The 17306-nt window shown below is 39.7% G+C and overlaps 2 protein-coding genes across 6 annotated transcripts in view; both read right to left on the bottom strand.

The window, feature by feature from the left end:
• Nucleotides 1-5670, bottom strand: part of dnajb6b (DnaJ heat shock protein family (Hsp40) member B6b) — a 133164-nt gene extending 127494 nt beyond the window's left edge. For 2 of the 3 annotated variants that reach the window (XM_077509390.1, XM_077509392.1), the window contains exons 1-4: nt 5158-5496; nt 2604-2693; nt 377-486; nt 213-281 (exon numbers count right to left, since the gene is read on the bottom strand). In XM_077509390.1, coding sequence (XP_077365516.1) covers nt 213-281; nt 377-486; nt 2604-2668 — 244 coding nt within the window. In that variant the 5' untranslated portion in view covers nt 2669-2693; nt 5158-5496. Of the gene's footprint in view, nt 1-212; nt 282-376; nt 487-2603; nt 2694-5157; nt 5497-5517 lie in introns of those variants that run through there. The other variant, XM_077509391.1, reaches the window with a different exon arrangement.
• A 1542-nt stretch (nt 5671-7212) lies between these two features.
• Nucleotides 7213-17306, bottom strand: part of ube3c (ubiquitin protein ligase E3C) — a 38932-nt gene continuing 28838 nt past the window's right edge. For all 3 annotated transcript variants that reach the window (XM_077509380.1, XM_077509378.1, XM_077509379.1), the window contains exons 19-23: nt 14245-14457; nt 11835-12023; nt 11689-11755; nt 10399-10529; nt 7213-8782 (exon numbers count right to left, since the gene is read on the bottom strand). In XM_077509380.1, coding sequence (XP_077365506.1) covers nt 8612-8782; nt 10399-10529; nt 11689-11755; nt 11835-12023; nt 14245-14457 — 771 coding nt within the window. In that variant the 3' untranslated portion in view covers nt 7213-8611. The remainder of the gene's footprint in view (nt 8783-10398; nt 10530-11688; nt 11756-11834; nt 12024-14244; nt 14458-17306) is intronic.

Raw genomic sequence — 17306 nt, 5'->3', positions numbered from 1 at the left:
TTTTCCCGGCTCAAATTTGACCATTCTGATTCAAACAAATAAATCACTTTGTGGGAGGTATTTATATGCATTTTTGTCACTTCTTTTTTACTATATTAAAAGAAAAACTAATATTAGAGCATCATTATTATTTGTCAGTACAAAATGCTATTTTATTGATAAAAAAAAAAATAGACGCGTGTGTACAAATGAGGGCGTGTTCATCTCCTTACCTCCTCCACCGCCTCCTCCTGCAGACAGCCCTTCTTTACCATATTTGTCGTAAACAGTCCTCTTGTCTTCTACGTGGGGATGACGAGAAAGACGGAAATGTTTGAAGGAAACGTCAATCAGGCACGTTTTGTTGCGTTTGATTTAACGTCGTCGTCCTTCTCACCATCTGAGAGCACCTCGTAAGCCTCAGACAGCTCTTTGAACCTCTTCTCGGCCTCCTCCTTGTTTTCGGGGTTCTTGTCCGGATGCCACTTTAACGCCAGTTTTCTGTAGCTGGAACACAGTAACAAACGCACGTTCGAGCTGAGAAAAGGTCGAGGTCAGTGTTGGCTGAGTCGCCTGTTTGTGAGGCGGACAAAACATGAGGGTATGCGAGTCGCTTACGGCTCATTGGTTGGAAAGTCACAGTTGCTCTGTGCGTCAGTTGGTGATAAAGAGCAGATCTAATCTTAAGTGGGTGCACTGATAAGCTGGTCAATACTCTAAGATGTCACAAAATGGCACTGAAGCCCAGTCTAAAACCTCACAATACTGTCATTATTATGGTAATGTGGAGAGGCTGGCAATATTTAAAAAACAAAAAAGAACAAATCAAACAATACTGTGTCACATTATTGTCATTTGCTTCTATTGGCTCAGCAGCGCAAAGTATCATGATCTATGTGGTTCACCATGCTGTGTTCGGCTGAAGCGGGCAAAAAGTAATGTTTTTGATGGAGATGTTGAAAAATATTTGCTGCTATAACTGATTTATGGGGGTGATAACTACCGCAGTGGCCAAAACATTCCTAATTAAAATTAAAATACACTAATAAACCAACCACCAGAGGGTGCTAGAGCAGTACAAATGGAATACAACTTCACTTTTTGAACGAATGTGCTGCTTTTAAAAGGGATACTTCACTTATTTAGCCCATTATAGCAATAAAAAGTTAATATTTTGTCTATAATTAATTTGATACTTTCATTATTTTTGCATTTTCAACTTGCTGTCGACTGAAAATGACATCACAAGGGCTCAGGTAACCAATCACAGCTCAACTGTTTTCTAGGTTTGCTCATGTGACATTCACAAGCCGAGCTGAGATTGGTTACCTGAGCCTTATGTCATTTTCAGTCGACGGCAAGTTGCAAAATGTGTTTTTAAAAGGTATTAATTGTACATGAAAAATAATGAAAATATCAAATTTATTATAGGCAAAATGTTAATGTTTAACTGCCAAAAATGGCTAAATAAGTAAAGTATCCGTTTAATATCGTGACATGACGATGAGATATCGTGACAGTTTTTTAATATCGCAACATTGCCATTATCATGACATTCCTAGTATTTAATCTAGTGATATAAGCAATGTTAGGCATTTTTAGGGTTGCATTGATTAGGATACTTGTAACACTAAATTTGCCTTTTTTTTTTTTTTTTTTAATCTTCCTAGGTATCTTTTAAAACAGCTGTGTACCAGAGAAATAATGTAAATAGAAATAACTCACCTCACAAGTTTCAATATGACTCAGTGGTAAAGAATGACAATGCAGTTTCATATTGAAAATTGTGGAGGGAGTGTCATCGCAATAGACTACAGCGACATATAACATAATGACAGGTTATCTGAAAACAAACAAAACATGTTGAACTACATTATAGCAACACTTGGGCATGCATTCTCTAAACTCTGTGAAATAGGGGTGTCAAAAAAAATCGATTCGGCGATATATCGCGATACTACATCGCGCGATTCTCGAATCGATTCAATAATCGGCAGAACCGATTTTTTTTTTTTTTTTTTTTTTTTTTAGGATTCACACCTTGAGCATGGAAGAATGTTATATGAACGGCACATTAAGCCTTAATATTTTTATTTTAATGCTGTTCAAACATGAAACAGATTACAACCTCTATAAGACTGAAATTTCAGATAAATAAATAATACATTTTCATATAAATCTTACACTCTACAAGCTTACTGATTAGTATTTTCTAAATATGAATGGAAAAAAATCGCAACAATCGACTTATAAATTCGTATCGGGATTAATCGGTATCGAATCGAATCGTGACCTGTGAATCGTGATACGAATCGAATCGTCAGGTACTAGGCAATTCACACCCCTACTGTGAAATAATATTACTGCAGCTCACTTGTGACCATCTTATTGTAGAAACAAATTACTGAATTTGCTCAATAAATATTGGGAAACACTAGACTGTGACACACTCGGGTTACACCGCTTGCTGTAGGAACACAACTTTTAACCCTGTAAATAATAATTTCTTTTCACAGACAAATTTCACACTGAATAAGCAGAAGAACGTAAACTTCCTCTGTTGTGGTCGACTAACGAGGAAAGTATTTCCTCTCCGGAGACATGTCATTAAAGAGCACACTTACGCTTTTTTGATGTCGGCTTGCGTTGCATTTTTGTGTACGCCGAGTACCTGGTAGTACTCCACCATGGCTCACTTGGACAATGAGGGGCTCCTGCGCAGAGAGACGAGCGGGTCAATCGTGTTCAAACGAGAAGCAATAAGCATTCACTGATAAACGGACGGCGCAAAAAGTGTGAAAAGCAAAAAGCTAGCGTGGCCCTGAGGCTGTCAAAATAAAATCAGGTCGGCGGAACGTGACCAAGAATGAAGCGTGCTAAGCTTACGACAAGTCAGAACAGGTCACACGCACGCACACGTCTGCTGAATGTAGACAATTCTTGTTATCCTAACATCGTTGGATTATATTTTTTGTTCAAACTAAGTGAACGGTCATAAACTACAACAAATTATTGTACATAATGGTAGCTTTGTTTACTAAATTGGACACAGTTAAACCGGACAAAAATACATGAGAACGTCAGCTAATTCTTTGAATTTGCTTGTCAAACTACGAAATAATATAAAAGGACAAAGACGTCAATTGAGTCATTTGTGTTGAGTCACTAAGAAAAAATGTCCACACTGTTTTTTTTCTTCGTCCTCCAAGAAGCAGGACGTGCCTATGCAACATACAAACACCAGCAAGCATTTGAGAAAATATTAACATTGAATATACATGTACAATAGCAGCTAAATGTCTGCTTCAGTATGATGTAACAACTAACTGGCTTCTTCTGGTGTACTCGAGGGAGTGGGAGGCACTCGGGGGCAGCATGTTGCCAGTTTTCTGTCCACATGCAGGACAGAAAAAAATAATAATAATCTGCTGTGTAGTTTGGCCAAAAGCCTTATTTTCACAAGAGCTAAATATATTTTTGCTCCCAACATTAAGAGCAAAGAGCAAAAAAAAAAAAAGATGCATTTCCCCAACAAACTGTAAACAAGACATCTGTTGAGCAAACATGTCAAACGATACTCATGCGCTGTTGACCTTACGGAAATAGCGCAACAACCCCGCTGTCTTTCTACACGTCCATTTCAATGACGGTAAAAAAAACACACATGGTCGTCATGGCGAAAAGATACACAAGGTCCGACTGTTTACACCGCGACGTTTGTCAGGCCCCGTTTTGCCGGCTATTTATATCAGTGGCCTTTGCAGTTTACATTGTGGTTGTGCTATGAGCATGTGGGGGGGATTTTGGCAGTGCCAGTGTAAGGTGGGTTATGTGCTAACTGCCATGTTGAACAGCAGCTAATAGTACGAGAACAACAAGCATGCATGCTGACTCCAAGGTGTTTTTTTTGTTTGTTTTTTTTTCCCCCCAGCGGACACCATCAAGCAGACTCCGGAACTAAAGATGTGGGTCAATCAATGTGTGATGCTTGAGGCAACCGCACATAATGTCATTTTCTGGGATTGTGCTGAGAAATGGTATAAAGCTAGCATCAGTGTAGTTGTGCCGCACATGGACACAAACTAAACGCATGCACCCACATGAGAACGAGCAGGATAAAAGCAGAATGGCCTCATTCTGAAGGTCACGTGACCATCAAAAGAGGTGGCTGAAAGGTCTGGAGACAAAATGGTCGTTCGTGGAATTTACTCTGTCGTTAGTGTTTTTACTGATAAGAATTTCCCCCAGGGCAAATTTGCAGTAACAGAAAAGTCCACAACAGGGTGGACCACTCAATATCGGCAAAAATGTAACTGACACGGGTGTTGGGGCCACACAGACAAGAAAGTAATTACACAATTTCAAAAATATTCATCTTTTTTTTTAAAAACGTTTTTTCTTAATTTCCAACTTGTTTGTTGAAATGTACCATAATGTTACGTAAAAAACGTATTTGGACTTTTCCTGAGAAAAATTACACTTACTTTCATTGGCATTTTGGGGGTGAGGGGACAATTTATGACCACTATTTAAACTATTTCTTTTCCCAATTTCTCACAAAATTACGACTTATCTGAAATAGAATTTTTTTTTCAAAATCATGTACATTAATTCATTATGTATGTTGTGAGCAAACGTGAAAAAGTTTCTGAACGATGACGTCACAAGCTCACAACCACCCCTCAAACATTTGTCACACGTGCGCCGAGTGTTTAAAGTGGGAGTGGAAAATTACAACGACTTTATCATATTAAAATTCAACTCGAGAAACGTTTAACGGGAGCCGAATGAATACTTTAATCGTGTATTCCCTCACCACAGCCGGTTATTAGATGACAACTTATTCGATCAAGTAACAGTTGGAAACGTTACGAAAAGTAGCGACGTTACAAGTGAAGTTTTGTTAGGATGGAGACGCATTCAAGTAGCTATTGTTTAATATTAACACTTGTGTGTGTTAATATTCAGTTTGTATTAAGACATTTTAAAAGTGTAAAAACGTTTGGCTAAAGCTCGAACTTCCCGGGTAATTTTTTTTGCAGTGTTTCAAGCTAGCCCCGGTGCATTTATCTTCCCTAAATATACAAAAAAAAAAAATAAATTACTTTAACTTGAGCAAATGTGGCAAAGATACACTATAAATACACAAACAGCGGTTCTCGTTAAACGTGCACTCACACGGTTGGTTGATGGAAGCTGGCCCGACCCGACGAAGCTCCTGTAGCCGCTTTGGCTCTCCCTTTTGACGGCCAGCAGCAGTCGATGGCACCGCGAGGCTGCTGGCTCTCCACCGCCGACCTACTGGAAACTTGCTGCTGCCGTTGCGTTCACCAACCGTCGGAGATTAGCCTGTAAACAACAGCGAAGGTGGTTTCTATTTATCGTACACATTCAACAGTTGTTAAAACGTGTCAACGTAGTTGTTTAAACAAAATCCAGGGTTTTATTTTATTTTATTTGTATTCACTCGATGCCACTTCTATGAAGAACAGCTGACATATACGTCTACTATACGAGGCGTACGCGAAGGCAGCACACCGTTCAGCGCCGACTGAGCTTTTTGCGCATCTGCGATGACGCACCACACGAGGACGCAATAAGACCGCCTTTAACGTCCGAGCGTCGTAAATAAACTGGTATTTAGTCACTGTTAACTTTAAAACAAAAAGATAAAACACAAGCAACGAATGGGTTCCCTTCCCCTGCAGCTCCAGGGGATCAAAAGTTTACCTTCGCCACCTGTGGAGCATCGAGGGAAGTTCACATTTATTATTTTATTTATTTATTGTAGCACTTGTTTGAATGACAGTGGTGGAAAACGGTATTTTAGGAATTATTAAGAAAAAAAAAATCCCCGATGTTACAATTAATCGGGCATAAGTGCAGCTCGGCTCAATCAGACAATAGGCAATCTATATTTATATGATGGTTTAATTTCATATTTGAACACTGCAGAAACCAAAACATTTGTATACAAGCACTAAGAATAAGTCCGTTTTACACGTCTCCCATAATTCACAAGGCTGAGAAAGGCTTCAGATTAAAGCAAAAATAGTGGCAATTATTTTCTTCAACAGGGAAATTTATAAAGAATATTTGAAATGACATATTTCCGATGTGAAACGAAGGTCGTCCTTGCCGTTAAGGTCGGCAGGAGCTCGTTGAAAATGACAAATTGCCTTGAATTACAGTGGATCTTATAGGCGGTCAGTAACTAGACTCCATCACTACAAGGAGGAGGGGAATCATTCACGAGTTATTATAAATGTGGCTCCCCCACGAAAAAATATGAAGTATTGCCATAACATTTCCATGTACAGCATTAGAAAACTAATGTACACAAAATGCATTTGTTGTATTTTTTTTTTCCTCTACTGTACTTGCTAATGCAGTAGCACACGCTGGCCACTAGAGGGCAAAACAACACAAGAAACCCTTGTGTTTCTTGAGAGTTGTGCTGCAATTTATTTTTTTGTGCATGGAAAATGAATGAAACGGGATCCTTAAGAGCATGTCTGTGACATACATTGGTCCAAATACTTAAAAAAAATAAAATAAAAATCACACTTTCCACCCTTCTTTTAGGCTGCTTTGATGAGGCTTCCTCCTGGAAACGTGGGAAGGAAAGGAAGCAACACTTCAAACAGTGGATTTAAAAATAAATAAATAAATAAATAAATAAATAAAAAAACTTTGTGAAGTTTTGCTTGAAGACAAACAAAGACTATCGGCTTTAATTTGCCCTTAAAATGCTTTCACCGGCAGGCTAAAGTGTATTAGATGCCGAGGATGATTCACAGCATCCCGCATTAACTTTGTCAGTTATAATCCATCACCAGATAATAGACCAGAATAAATCTCGGGCTAATTGAGATGAATCCCTCATTTCAATGACAAGTCGGCTTTTTTAAGACCCAATTACTACTTTGAGTCGCACGCGGTGAAGGTTTGGGGGCTCCTGAGATATGAGATGTTGCTGAGAGGAGAGGAGATGGCATGGGTCCAAAAAAAAAGCGATGGATTTATGACAAACGCACACAAGCTTAATTTGCGCCCGGCCCGGTAATGCATCTCAAGGCCAGAATAGTTCTGCTCAGTGTTTCTTAACTGGATGTTTCTTTAATTATATGTCAGAGGCCATAAAGAGCCAGGATGAATCGTCTTTTTTTCTTCCCTTCCTTGCTTGATTGATTCCGCCACCATTACTTGAAATGAAAAGAAACAAGAGAAAGCTGAAAAACAAAAAGTGGATTTATTCATTTACATACACTCTGTTGCTGCTACACGGAACAATTGTAACCACGTGACACAATCACACTCACACACACAGGAAGGGAACCTGTACAAATACTGAATAATGAATCATACAAGAGAACATGTACATATTCACAAAAACATCCTGTTGAATAAATCCGCCTCAACACAAACTTCGCACGCGTTGTTTGTCACGACTATGACACGCTAGGAATATTTTAAGAAATAATAAAATGAATGTCGTTGTGGTGCACACTTCACAGTCCCTCGCTTCTTGTATTGCCTTTTTTTTTTTAATACACTAATATATATGATGCCACATCATCTTTGGTGAGAAAAAAAAAAAAAAAGAAAAGATGATATATACACAACAAAGCGCTAATGTCGCTTTTGCACTGCTTGGCACTACTCGCCTTGGTTTTGAGCTCACCAGCCAGTTTTCCACCACAGGAAACTGCAAAAAACACAAGTCAATTAGCCACATTGTTATGACACAACTCGGCTTAAAATTGTTGGTTGTGTAATGACCAAAATAATGGCATACAATGATGCCTTGATCGTTCTGTGACCAAAATCAAACTGAAATCACATCTTTTCCCCACTGAAATGAAAGCAAATGGCAATCTATTCCACCCTCCACAAATTTTTTATTTTATTTTATTTTTTTAAATGAGGAAAAAATAGAACTCTGAAATATTGTACTTAAAGTAGCGACTTCAACGAACATTGTTTTGCCAAACTTCACCAATTAAATGATTATACTGCCTTGGCCACCTGGAGGTAGTATAAAAAATAAAAAATAAAAAAAAAAAGATGGATGCACTGTCCAAAAACGAGTGTACGGTATAAACGGCACCTCTTCTCTGTCAAAAATCAAACAACAACTAAGTATTAATGAGTTTCCAATTGTGTTAGCATTTTTTTTTTAGATAGATTAATGGCTAATCTGTGCAGGTTTTTAAATTTGTGTGTCTTATGTTCATCTATTTTGCTGCATGCTTTGAATGGGGGAAAGTAGCGCCATCTGGTGGACAAATATAACAATTCCAATCCAGTACGGGGGTTCTTGGTTCATGACTGTCTTGAGATTTGATTGCTTTAGATTTATGGCCTAGTTTCCTACCCTGTTTTTTCCTCAAAACAAAACAAAAACTTAAATCGTAGTTATAAGACTTTGTGATTGGTGTCTTGCAGTGGAAAATGGCCATCTGTTTTTGTTTCCTGACGAGCTAACTAAATGAAGTGAAAGCAAAAAAAAAAAAAAAAAGCTGCTATGCCCTCTTAATGCGAAGTCGATCGTCCCCTGGTGGCGCTCAGCACGCATTCAGTACAAACTCAACCGCAAAAAAAACAGGAAATTCAGTGCACGCCGTTAGCCTCAGCTCAGCTCGAAGCCGGATGACGACTCGATGGCGTAGAGCAGCTTGTTCCTCATCTGGTGCTGACTGTAGAACTCGGGCAGTTTGAGCAGGTTCATGCAGGTGCTGGCCGTGGGCAGCCGGTCCAGGTCTGTGCCGCCGTTGTGGACGCAGAAGGCCGGGTACAGCTCCTGGAGGCGGGGTGGGGCGGTTTGTGTCATAGTGAACACTGAAAGACTGCTTTGTCTTACTAGAATAAAGTGTAATAGCACATCCACTACAGTAGGTGGCAGTGGCGCTTTCATATGCAAGGAGCTCTTCTGCAGAGGATGTGTACATACATTTTATAGCCCCCAAAAAATACTACGAAAAAAAATAGGTGTGATGTAGCAAGCACTGGTTTAATATACATACATTTTGAGAGCAGGCCGCACTTTGACCTAGTATGGAATCCTCATTTCATGTCGTCTATTTTATTTATTTTTTTCTCCCCGCCACCTCATCTGCCGACTGTGACATTGAGCCTTTCCATCACGGGCAGCTCCGATTTCCTCGCCGCTATTTCAAGTCAGAAAATATCCTATCATCCCGATGAAATGGCTCTTCGGGGGCTCAGCCGCGACGACCCCATTTTTCCGACAATTACCGTATTAAACTATCGTTGCTTATTGAGAACGCGTCGTTACCGAGGCGATCCTTCTCGAGGAGAGGGGTGGGAAAAAGTGCAGTTTCCATCATCTTTTTGAAATGGCTGTGCCTGACAGCGCCTATATCTGCGCTAATGAATCCCGGGCTCCTTTCACGACAGCTAATTAAGGCGGAGCTGGCTCCAGGTCAGGGAGGCCGCCCCCGCCAGCCACAAATTAACGCCCGGAGAGGGAGGACCGCCCACACGTGCTGGCCAAAGTCAAATGGATTAAAAAAAAAAAAAAAAAAAAAAAAAAAAGGAGGGGACAGGAGGTAACAGCAGGGATTTTTAAAGAGTTTGGGTCCTTCGCGCTACCGCAGGACAACCATAAAGTTTTAGAAAGCTAATGACGCTAATAAAAAGATATCATCCCAATGGACATCGTTGATACTTCCCAAACCTTTTTAGCTCAAGGCCTCAATTAAAAATGTGGTCATGTAAAGTGCTTAACACATTTTATTAGACCATCACCGCATCTTTAGTCACAGAGACCATCCAGCGTTTATGAAGTACTTTAATGTGGATTCTTTCTAGTTCAGTAAGCTCTCGTTTTAAAAACAAAAGAGTATGTATTTTGAATAATGTAGTTTTTGACCAAAAATAACAAAAAAGTGATACTTTTTTTAGACTAAATATAAATACAGTGATTCCTTCACATACTAGTTTAATTAGTTACATGACCACACTACACAGAATACGATGTTCACATGCTCTTTTCCTTGTACGCGGCGCTGTAAGTCATCTCCTTAGCTGCTGTGATTCAGCAACAATGCAGGAAATGTCACGTAAAAAGTTCAAAAGTTCAGCTAACTACTGAATGTAAACAAAATGACAGTATTTGCCCAGACCTCGCAGAGCAAGGTCATGAACTCAGGTTGATAAGACTTAATCACTTATCAGAGCAGTCTTTTCCGTGGTTGCTTTTAAGAAGTCATCTCCTTATTTGCATCATAAACACATCAAAGCCACGTTTCCACTTTAATGGTGCTTCACTTTGGTGTGACAGACATTGTATGCATTTCACATAAGCGGTAAGCCGTTTTGACTTACCTGTAATGTAAAAGTTTTTTTTTGAGAATGAGAATGAGAAAGGAGAGGATGCAAATGATGTGGTCATACCTTGAAGCCGAGCAGAGGAGGTCTGGAGCAGCTGGTGACGAACTTGAGCAGCTTGCGCTTCTCCTCGTCTGTGAAGCCTTCGACTACCTCCCAGAAGATCTGGATGACAGGGTGCGTGGCCGTATAGCCACCTAAGGAGATGCAAAACATGGAGATGATGAAAATTATAACATTAACAGGAAATATTTTAAATTATTTGAATTGAGCAAGAAAAATACTTTTTCTATATATTTTTAAAATAAAACTATTTTTTAAATCGTTATTTAAAAAATATATACAAAATAATTTACTTCATGTAATTTTTAATAAATATTTTAATCAATTTTAAAAATACATATTTTATTTCACATTTTTAAATTACTTTTGTGGAGGTTAGTATAATGTCACTTTAAAAAAAAAAACTATTTTTAAAAAACAATTTTTATATACATTTGTTATTAAAAAATAAATTGATTACTATTTTTAAAAACAATTTTGATATAATTCATTTTTAAATAAAAATTACTTTTGCCATTGAACCAGAGCGAAGGTTTGCACAGATGCTGCACAACTTGCCATCGTCTTCTTGAACCACATTACGAAGCTACACGTTTTCCATTATTAACTATCAGTGATTTGATTACATAGATGTAGTGCAACTTCTCTTGAAAAAAAATTGAACTTGAATAAAAAAAAAAAAAATAAAATATATGAATTTTAACTGGTTAAAACACATGATCAATGGAACCATTGTTTTAAAAAAAAATTCTGATTAACTTTTTTTTTTTTAACTTAATTTTTAACTTTTTTTTAAAGACTTTTCAAGGCTTTTATCACAAGTGGGGAACCTTTCTCCTGGTTTTATTAAGTCCACTGAAGACTGCATTCATAAGAAATACTGTATGTTTAATATTCGGAAGCTTGCCTTCCTATTTGTTTTTAGAATTGCTTTCCGCTCCCCTCTTCCACCTGATAGTTGGGATTTGAAGCAAACCAGTGTAGAAAAGCCCAAAGGTAAGCCTGTTTTTTATGCTGGAAACTTGAACAACTGACATTTTTATCGGCTTGTGCCAGGTCAAAGGTCGGATATGACAAACCGGATACTTGATTATCTCTACCTTTAATCTGTCTTCTTTTAAGTGCCTTTAGCATAGAATAACTTCTAAGCCTTTTTTTCTGTAAACATTAAAAAAGGAACAAAATTGCTGTCGATGTATCACTTTTGCTTTAAGCCTTTACAAAAAAAAAAAAAAAAAAAAAAAAAAAAAAAAAAAACGTTTTCAGGAGGTGACATTATGTTCTACTTCTCACCTGAGTAGTTTGTGAACTTTTTTAGGTCATCAAGACAGATTGGCACATGAGCACCAGATATCAGCACCTGTTTAAAAAAAAATAGTTTCATTTATCCAAGTTGCATGGTAGGATTACCACAAGGCATCATTTGACGTTTCCGTCACCTGGATTTCCTGCTGGTCGAACATGCGCAGCCACTCCAGGTTGACCACATTGGCCAGCCCCTGCCTGAAGGCCAGGCAGTGCGGCCGGATCTGCTTGTTGAGCCGGTAATCGGCCACCAGGTGGATGTATGCGATGCGGTTGGCCGTGGTGACGGGGATATCTTTCCCGCCCGGCTTCAGCTCCACCACCTGCGCGCACATTTTTCCGACATTCCATCAGCAACAAATCAAACCCATAAATAGCAAAAAAATAACCAAAAACATTTCACCAAACTTCTTTGACCAATTACTACTTTCCTATCAGCCACGCTTGGACACCATCTGGTGGCAAAAACTGCAAACATAGGACAAATAGTCAACCCCTGGGTTGACTATAATTGTGAGAGGTGGACGGAACTCAATCACAGCGAGGTAATTAAAACGTTATCCCGCAGCACTCTGATTAAAGGTGCGTCTCCCCTCGTCGTGTGCCCGCGGTTAAGTGCTCGGCTAAATATAGCGCGGCCAATGAACATCTGCTCCAATACAATTTGGCCCCGAGCGCTCTTTTCATTAGCTTTAGAGCAGTTAGCGCTTGATAAAATGTGCTCATCGCGGTTCATAAAGGCGGGTTTATGATGACATCATAATGTCTGCGGGAGGACACGATCGGTCGACAGCCGCCGATGCGCTTTACAAGAGTCTTTTGCCGCTAAATAGCACATCACGTTTGTCACTTTTGATGGCGATTGGAATAGATGCAGGTTTAAACGCAGCAATTAAACACAATGAGAAATTTGTGAGGCGTACTGTTAAAGGCCAAATTATTTGCACCCTAAATTCAGAATTAGGTGATTTTTTTTTTAATTTGTTGAATAGATATCAGTTAGATGGAAAGAAAGTGACCAAAATAGTTTTAAACAAGCAATTAGGACACTAAATATCAAAGCATTTTATTCAACTAACATCGAGGAGCAGGAATTTCCCAAATCTCACAGGGTGTGCAAAATTAAAAATGTAATGGAGGTCAACAAATAAACTTTCTTTTTAAGGGTATGTACAAGGCAGAGAGGTGGGGGGCAACTGTCAGGAATTTTGAAAATTTGCCCACAATCAATAAGTCTACAATAAATTGGGACTCCGAAGTGATATGTGTTGATATGTGTGTTAAACAAAAAATAAAAAAATAAAAATAAAAAAAATAAAGAAAGTCTGATTTAAAATTGCTAATATCTTTTTTTTTTTTTTTAATAATAATACCCAAACAGGCTTTTTTTTTTTTTTCCCTCTTAGGTCTAGAGGGTGTCCACCAATCCAGAAGTGTTGCTGACATTGAATTGCCTTAAAGGTTTTAAAAACTACCTTGGAAAAATGACTGTGTCGATAAAAAATGTGATGGTATTCGGGTGTAATCCACCCCTGGTTTGGAAAAGGCTGATTTGAGAATGGTGATGAATCATTTAGAAAATAATGTACTTCATGTTACCCCCGTTAACGTGAAATTTCCAGCTAAAAGACATATTAAAACTCCAAATGTTGATGCCTGTATGAATAATTCCAACCTTAGGTGTACATATAAAAGCTTAAAGTGGTCAGTTTAAAGCTCTTGAATTTTCTTATTTCTCTTGTGACGAGACACTTTGGACGGGTTATTTATTCAGCAGTCAGACATTACACCAGAGTTGAATCAGGGCCTCTCTGACGTGGTCGAACAAAAACTGGATTGTGATAAGCTTCACATGAATGTTGAGTCAGATTATACTGGAATGAAAGTTGTTGCTCATATTTTTTGGCCCTCTGCACGACGGAGAGTGCGATTATGTGCTAATGTAGGAGAATTACGGCCCTTATCTGGCCGTTTGCTATCTCGCCGGGGGGGCAAACGGAGGGCAGGCTGCTCCCGGGTGTGTGCCTAATCTTCCGCAAATTGTTTTTCCCCGCTATCGTGTTTGCCGAGGCCGCATTGCGACTCGGCCATTTTCAGGCACTGTTTGACGAGAGCTAATAAGACGCGTTAAGTAAACACCTCTCGGGCGAGACGTGCCTGCGAGATGCCGGCCGGTCGCTTCTGTCAGGCGTGCTGAGATCATCTTGAGAGAAGGTCGTGCAAGGTGGGGGGCACGGGGGGGACAGTCAACAAGATGTCTGTGTGTGTTCTCGCCACTGATGCTGAAAAAGTGGTACACCACGGCGAAAATGAATTTTTAACAGCTTCGAAATGTGATCTGCGGAACCTAACCGTGGCTATTTGGTGGAAAAACTCACCAACTCACTCTGTAATGCCCACAAGACGGCACCAAAGCCCCACCTAATAGGAAAGTAGTAATTGACATCCCGAAGACACCCTTGGAAAAATCAGAATTGTCATTTTGTCCTAATATGGAAAGTGTGTACCAAAACATGTCATATATAAATGAAGGAAACGCGTCACCTGAGCCTCTCCCAGATCGTTGTTGACCACCGTGAAGTTGAGACCCAGCTCCTCCACGTCGTCCTCGTAGCTCTTGAGGAAGAGAAGGTTCCGGTACATCTCCGGGTCCAGGGAGGCCAGGTGGTGGATGTCCACGTCGGCGCTGGTGCCCAGCAGCTTGGACAGGAAGAAACTGGCAAAGGGCAACTCCACCAGCATGTTCTCGTACAGAGCCTGGGGAACCAGAACACAATTAAAATGGATTTTTGACTTACTTTATATACTTTTTTTAAACTATTTGAATTTGGCAACAATTTAACAACACTTCTCTTTGGTATGTCACATTTAAAATACACTTGTTTTCATTTTCCAGGATCTTTAAGAGCACACCCTGAGGAATGAGTTGCATTATGACTGATGGATGGTTCAAACTAGCAAAAAGATTAAAAAAAAACAAAAAAACTTTTGGTTATATTAAAACAAATGGTGCAATACATCAAATATCATTGACTTTTTCCAGTGATAAGATCGTAAATCTGCTCGTGCAACAGCGTGACTGAAAGCAAAACACAATCCATCTAAAGCGCGCCCGGCTTCCGCCTCAAACTTTTATAAATGCCAATTGTCACCTTGACCTGAGACGCTATTAAGCAGCAGCGGCGGCGGGCAGGTGACTCATAAAACCCCAAAGCTAATGTACTGGAATAGTCCGAAAAAGGAGCCCATTGGAGGCGCTAAAATATGCGGCTCTTTATAAATGATAGCGTTAAAAACCCTGACCGCATCAGCTAAATGGATTATAAATCTCGAGGATTTCCATAATGCATGCATCTTAAACACACACGCACCGAGTCGTAAATCACGGCTGTTTTCTAAACACGGGTTAATTGCGCAACTTCAAACATTGTCTATTTTTTATGCAAAATAATCCACTTAGTATTTCGGTGGTGGCCGGTGCTCGTTGGGGACCATATGTGTCGCGTGGCCCCTTGGAACCTATCAATAACGCTCGTGCCGGGAAGAGGCTAAGTTTATGGACGGGAAGAAAAAAACGCCACTTTATTTACGAGTGTTTATTGCCAGAAATTGTGCCAAAATGACTTGGGGACGTTAAGAATTAATTATTACGGCCCCCGGGCGTTTTAATATAAGTGAGTGCAGTGGCAGCGCAATTAAAGCAGATCGAGGCGCCATCAGGTGGAATAAATGCCAACAACATTGCAGGTGCATTCTGTTGGCTGCCAAATAAATCCCTTAATTTACAACATTAGCGATCAATAAAATTATAATGCCTTTAAAAGGCATCAGCATCTATCAAAGGGGGGTGCGCCACCTACACTTGGTGCGCTCACCTTCATAGTTAGGAAACAAAAAAAATGGGTTGAATGAGGAGATTCTGGCTCTTTAGATGCAAATTCAATTTTGCTTTTTCTTTACAGATGAAAAGACAGCATTGGTTGGATTGAAGGTAAAAAAAAAATAAAAATACAGAATCACTGCTGTATCAGGTATTTTCAAGCGTGCTGCTAGTGTAGTACCATGTCATGCCACAAGATGCTGGGCAAGTATGTTTTAATAGGTGTAAATGTGTTTAAAAGCATGCTCTATATGGAAAAAAGTCTTTTATGCCTCAGATTTTCACCGGGTTGGTCTGGAATGTAACCCGTTATGTTTGCTCTTTAAATCTTCCCGCCTGTCAACTCGGGTAGACAAGTGAGGAAGAAGGATGATGAGCGGCTGCTGCCTCTGATGCTCAATCCCATTTGGGTGAGTACCTGCACCAGACAAGCCACTCGCGCCTGTAATGCATCACCTCCCCGCAACAATGGCACGCCTCCGACATTAATTAACTATATTAATCTCCCGTGTCCTGTGAGCCGCACCGGTGATGCAATCTCAATCTATATAAAGGCTTTTGCCTTTTATCCCGGACGCTAAACAAATACGGACGGGGCTGCTCAAAATGGCCGCTCAAATGTCCATTTTTATGGAGGGAGGGAGAAACTTGAGGTAGGGTTAATTGAAAGTCAAACTCACATTTATTTCCACAACCATTAATGTTGGCGTATGAGAGGAGTGGGGGTGGTGTTAGTTGGAGAATACACAAAATGGATGCGTTGATAAGTGGTTTTGATGTTCACCTATACAAATACTCAAGTCTAATTTGGCCATTTTCCTAAAGGCCCAAACATCGATGATGATAAATATTAAAACCTGTTCAACAGACAATTTTAAATATAAAAATTGTAAACGTTTAGGAAAACTTCATAATCGACAAAATCGTCATATTTACATTTTAGACTACAATCTGGAATCTAGAATGAAAACTTTAACTTACTTAGTGCACCATCGGTCCACTGCCACGTTTCTAGCATTTATTTACCTTATTTTAAAAGAAGTTCTCATCTTAATATTTTCCATTACAGCGTAACAGTAATGCATGATTATAACTTTGGGTCCCAGGAGAAAAAAAGCCGGATGTCCGTGACTGTAAAACAGATCAAAACGCTATTAGCACATGCTTTGAACGCTTATTTATGTGCAGTCTGCGCCGGCGGGCGCACTGATTTAGGGCCAGCCGGCCGGCGACGGCTACACAAACAAGAGAATAAGAATCATCGGCTAATGGAAACCCTAATTGAGGAGCGACCGCTTGTCATCAGGTCATTCGTCTCGGGTGGGGATGATAGCCCTTCACTTCCGCGAGGAAGCTATTCCGATCAACCAGCACATGCATTAGGGTGATTTCAAATACATAGTGCCACATCAGGGGCAGAAAAAAAAATGCATGGAAAATAGGCTCGGGCATTGAGCTGATTCAACTTCCCTCTGACTTTTTTTTTTTTTTAAGATATAAATTACAAGAAGTTCTCCAAACACTGCAGTTTCGAAAAGAAAAAGTGAGGGCAGCCTTGGCAATGATTTAAAACTTCACCGCAGCTCTTAAATCAGGCCTCTGCAATTCTGTGGCTAGAGAAAAAGCTCATACGTCTTTCACAAATGTTTACCTCCCTTCACATCACCGTTTAGTGATCCTTGATCGAAAAGAGCCTTTCACAACCTTTGTAATTTCGACAACGCAG

Source organism: Festucalex cinctus, chromosome 20 (assembly GCF_051991245.1).
Source record: "Festucalex cinctus isolate MCC-2025b chromosome 20, RoL_Fcin_1.0, whole genome shotgun sequence".
NCBI classification, from domain to species: domain Eukaryota; kingdom Metazoa; phylum Chordata; class Actinopteri; order Syngnathiformes; family Syngnathidae; genus Festucalex; species Festucalex cinctus.
This window is presented reverse-complemented; position numbering and strand designations above follow the sequence as displayed.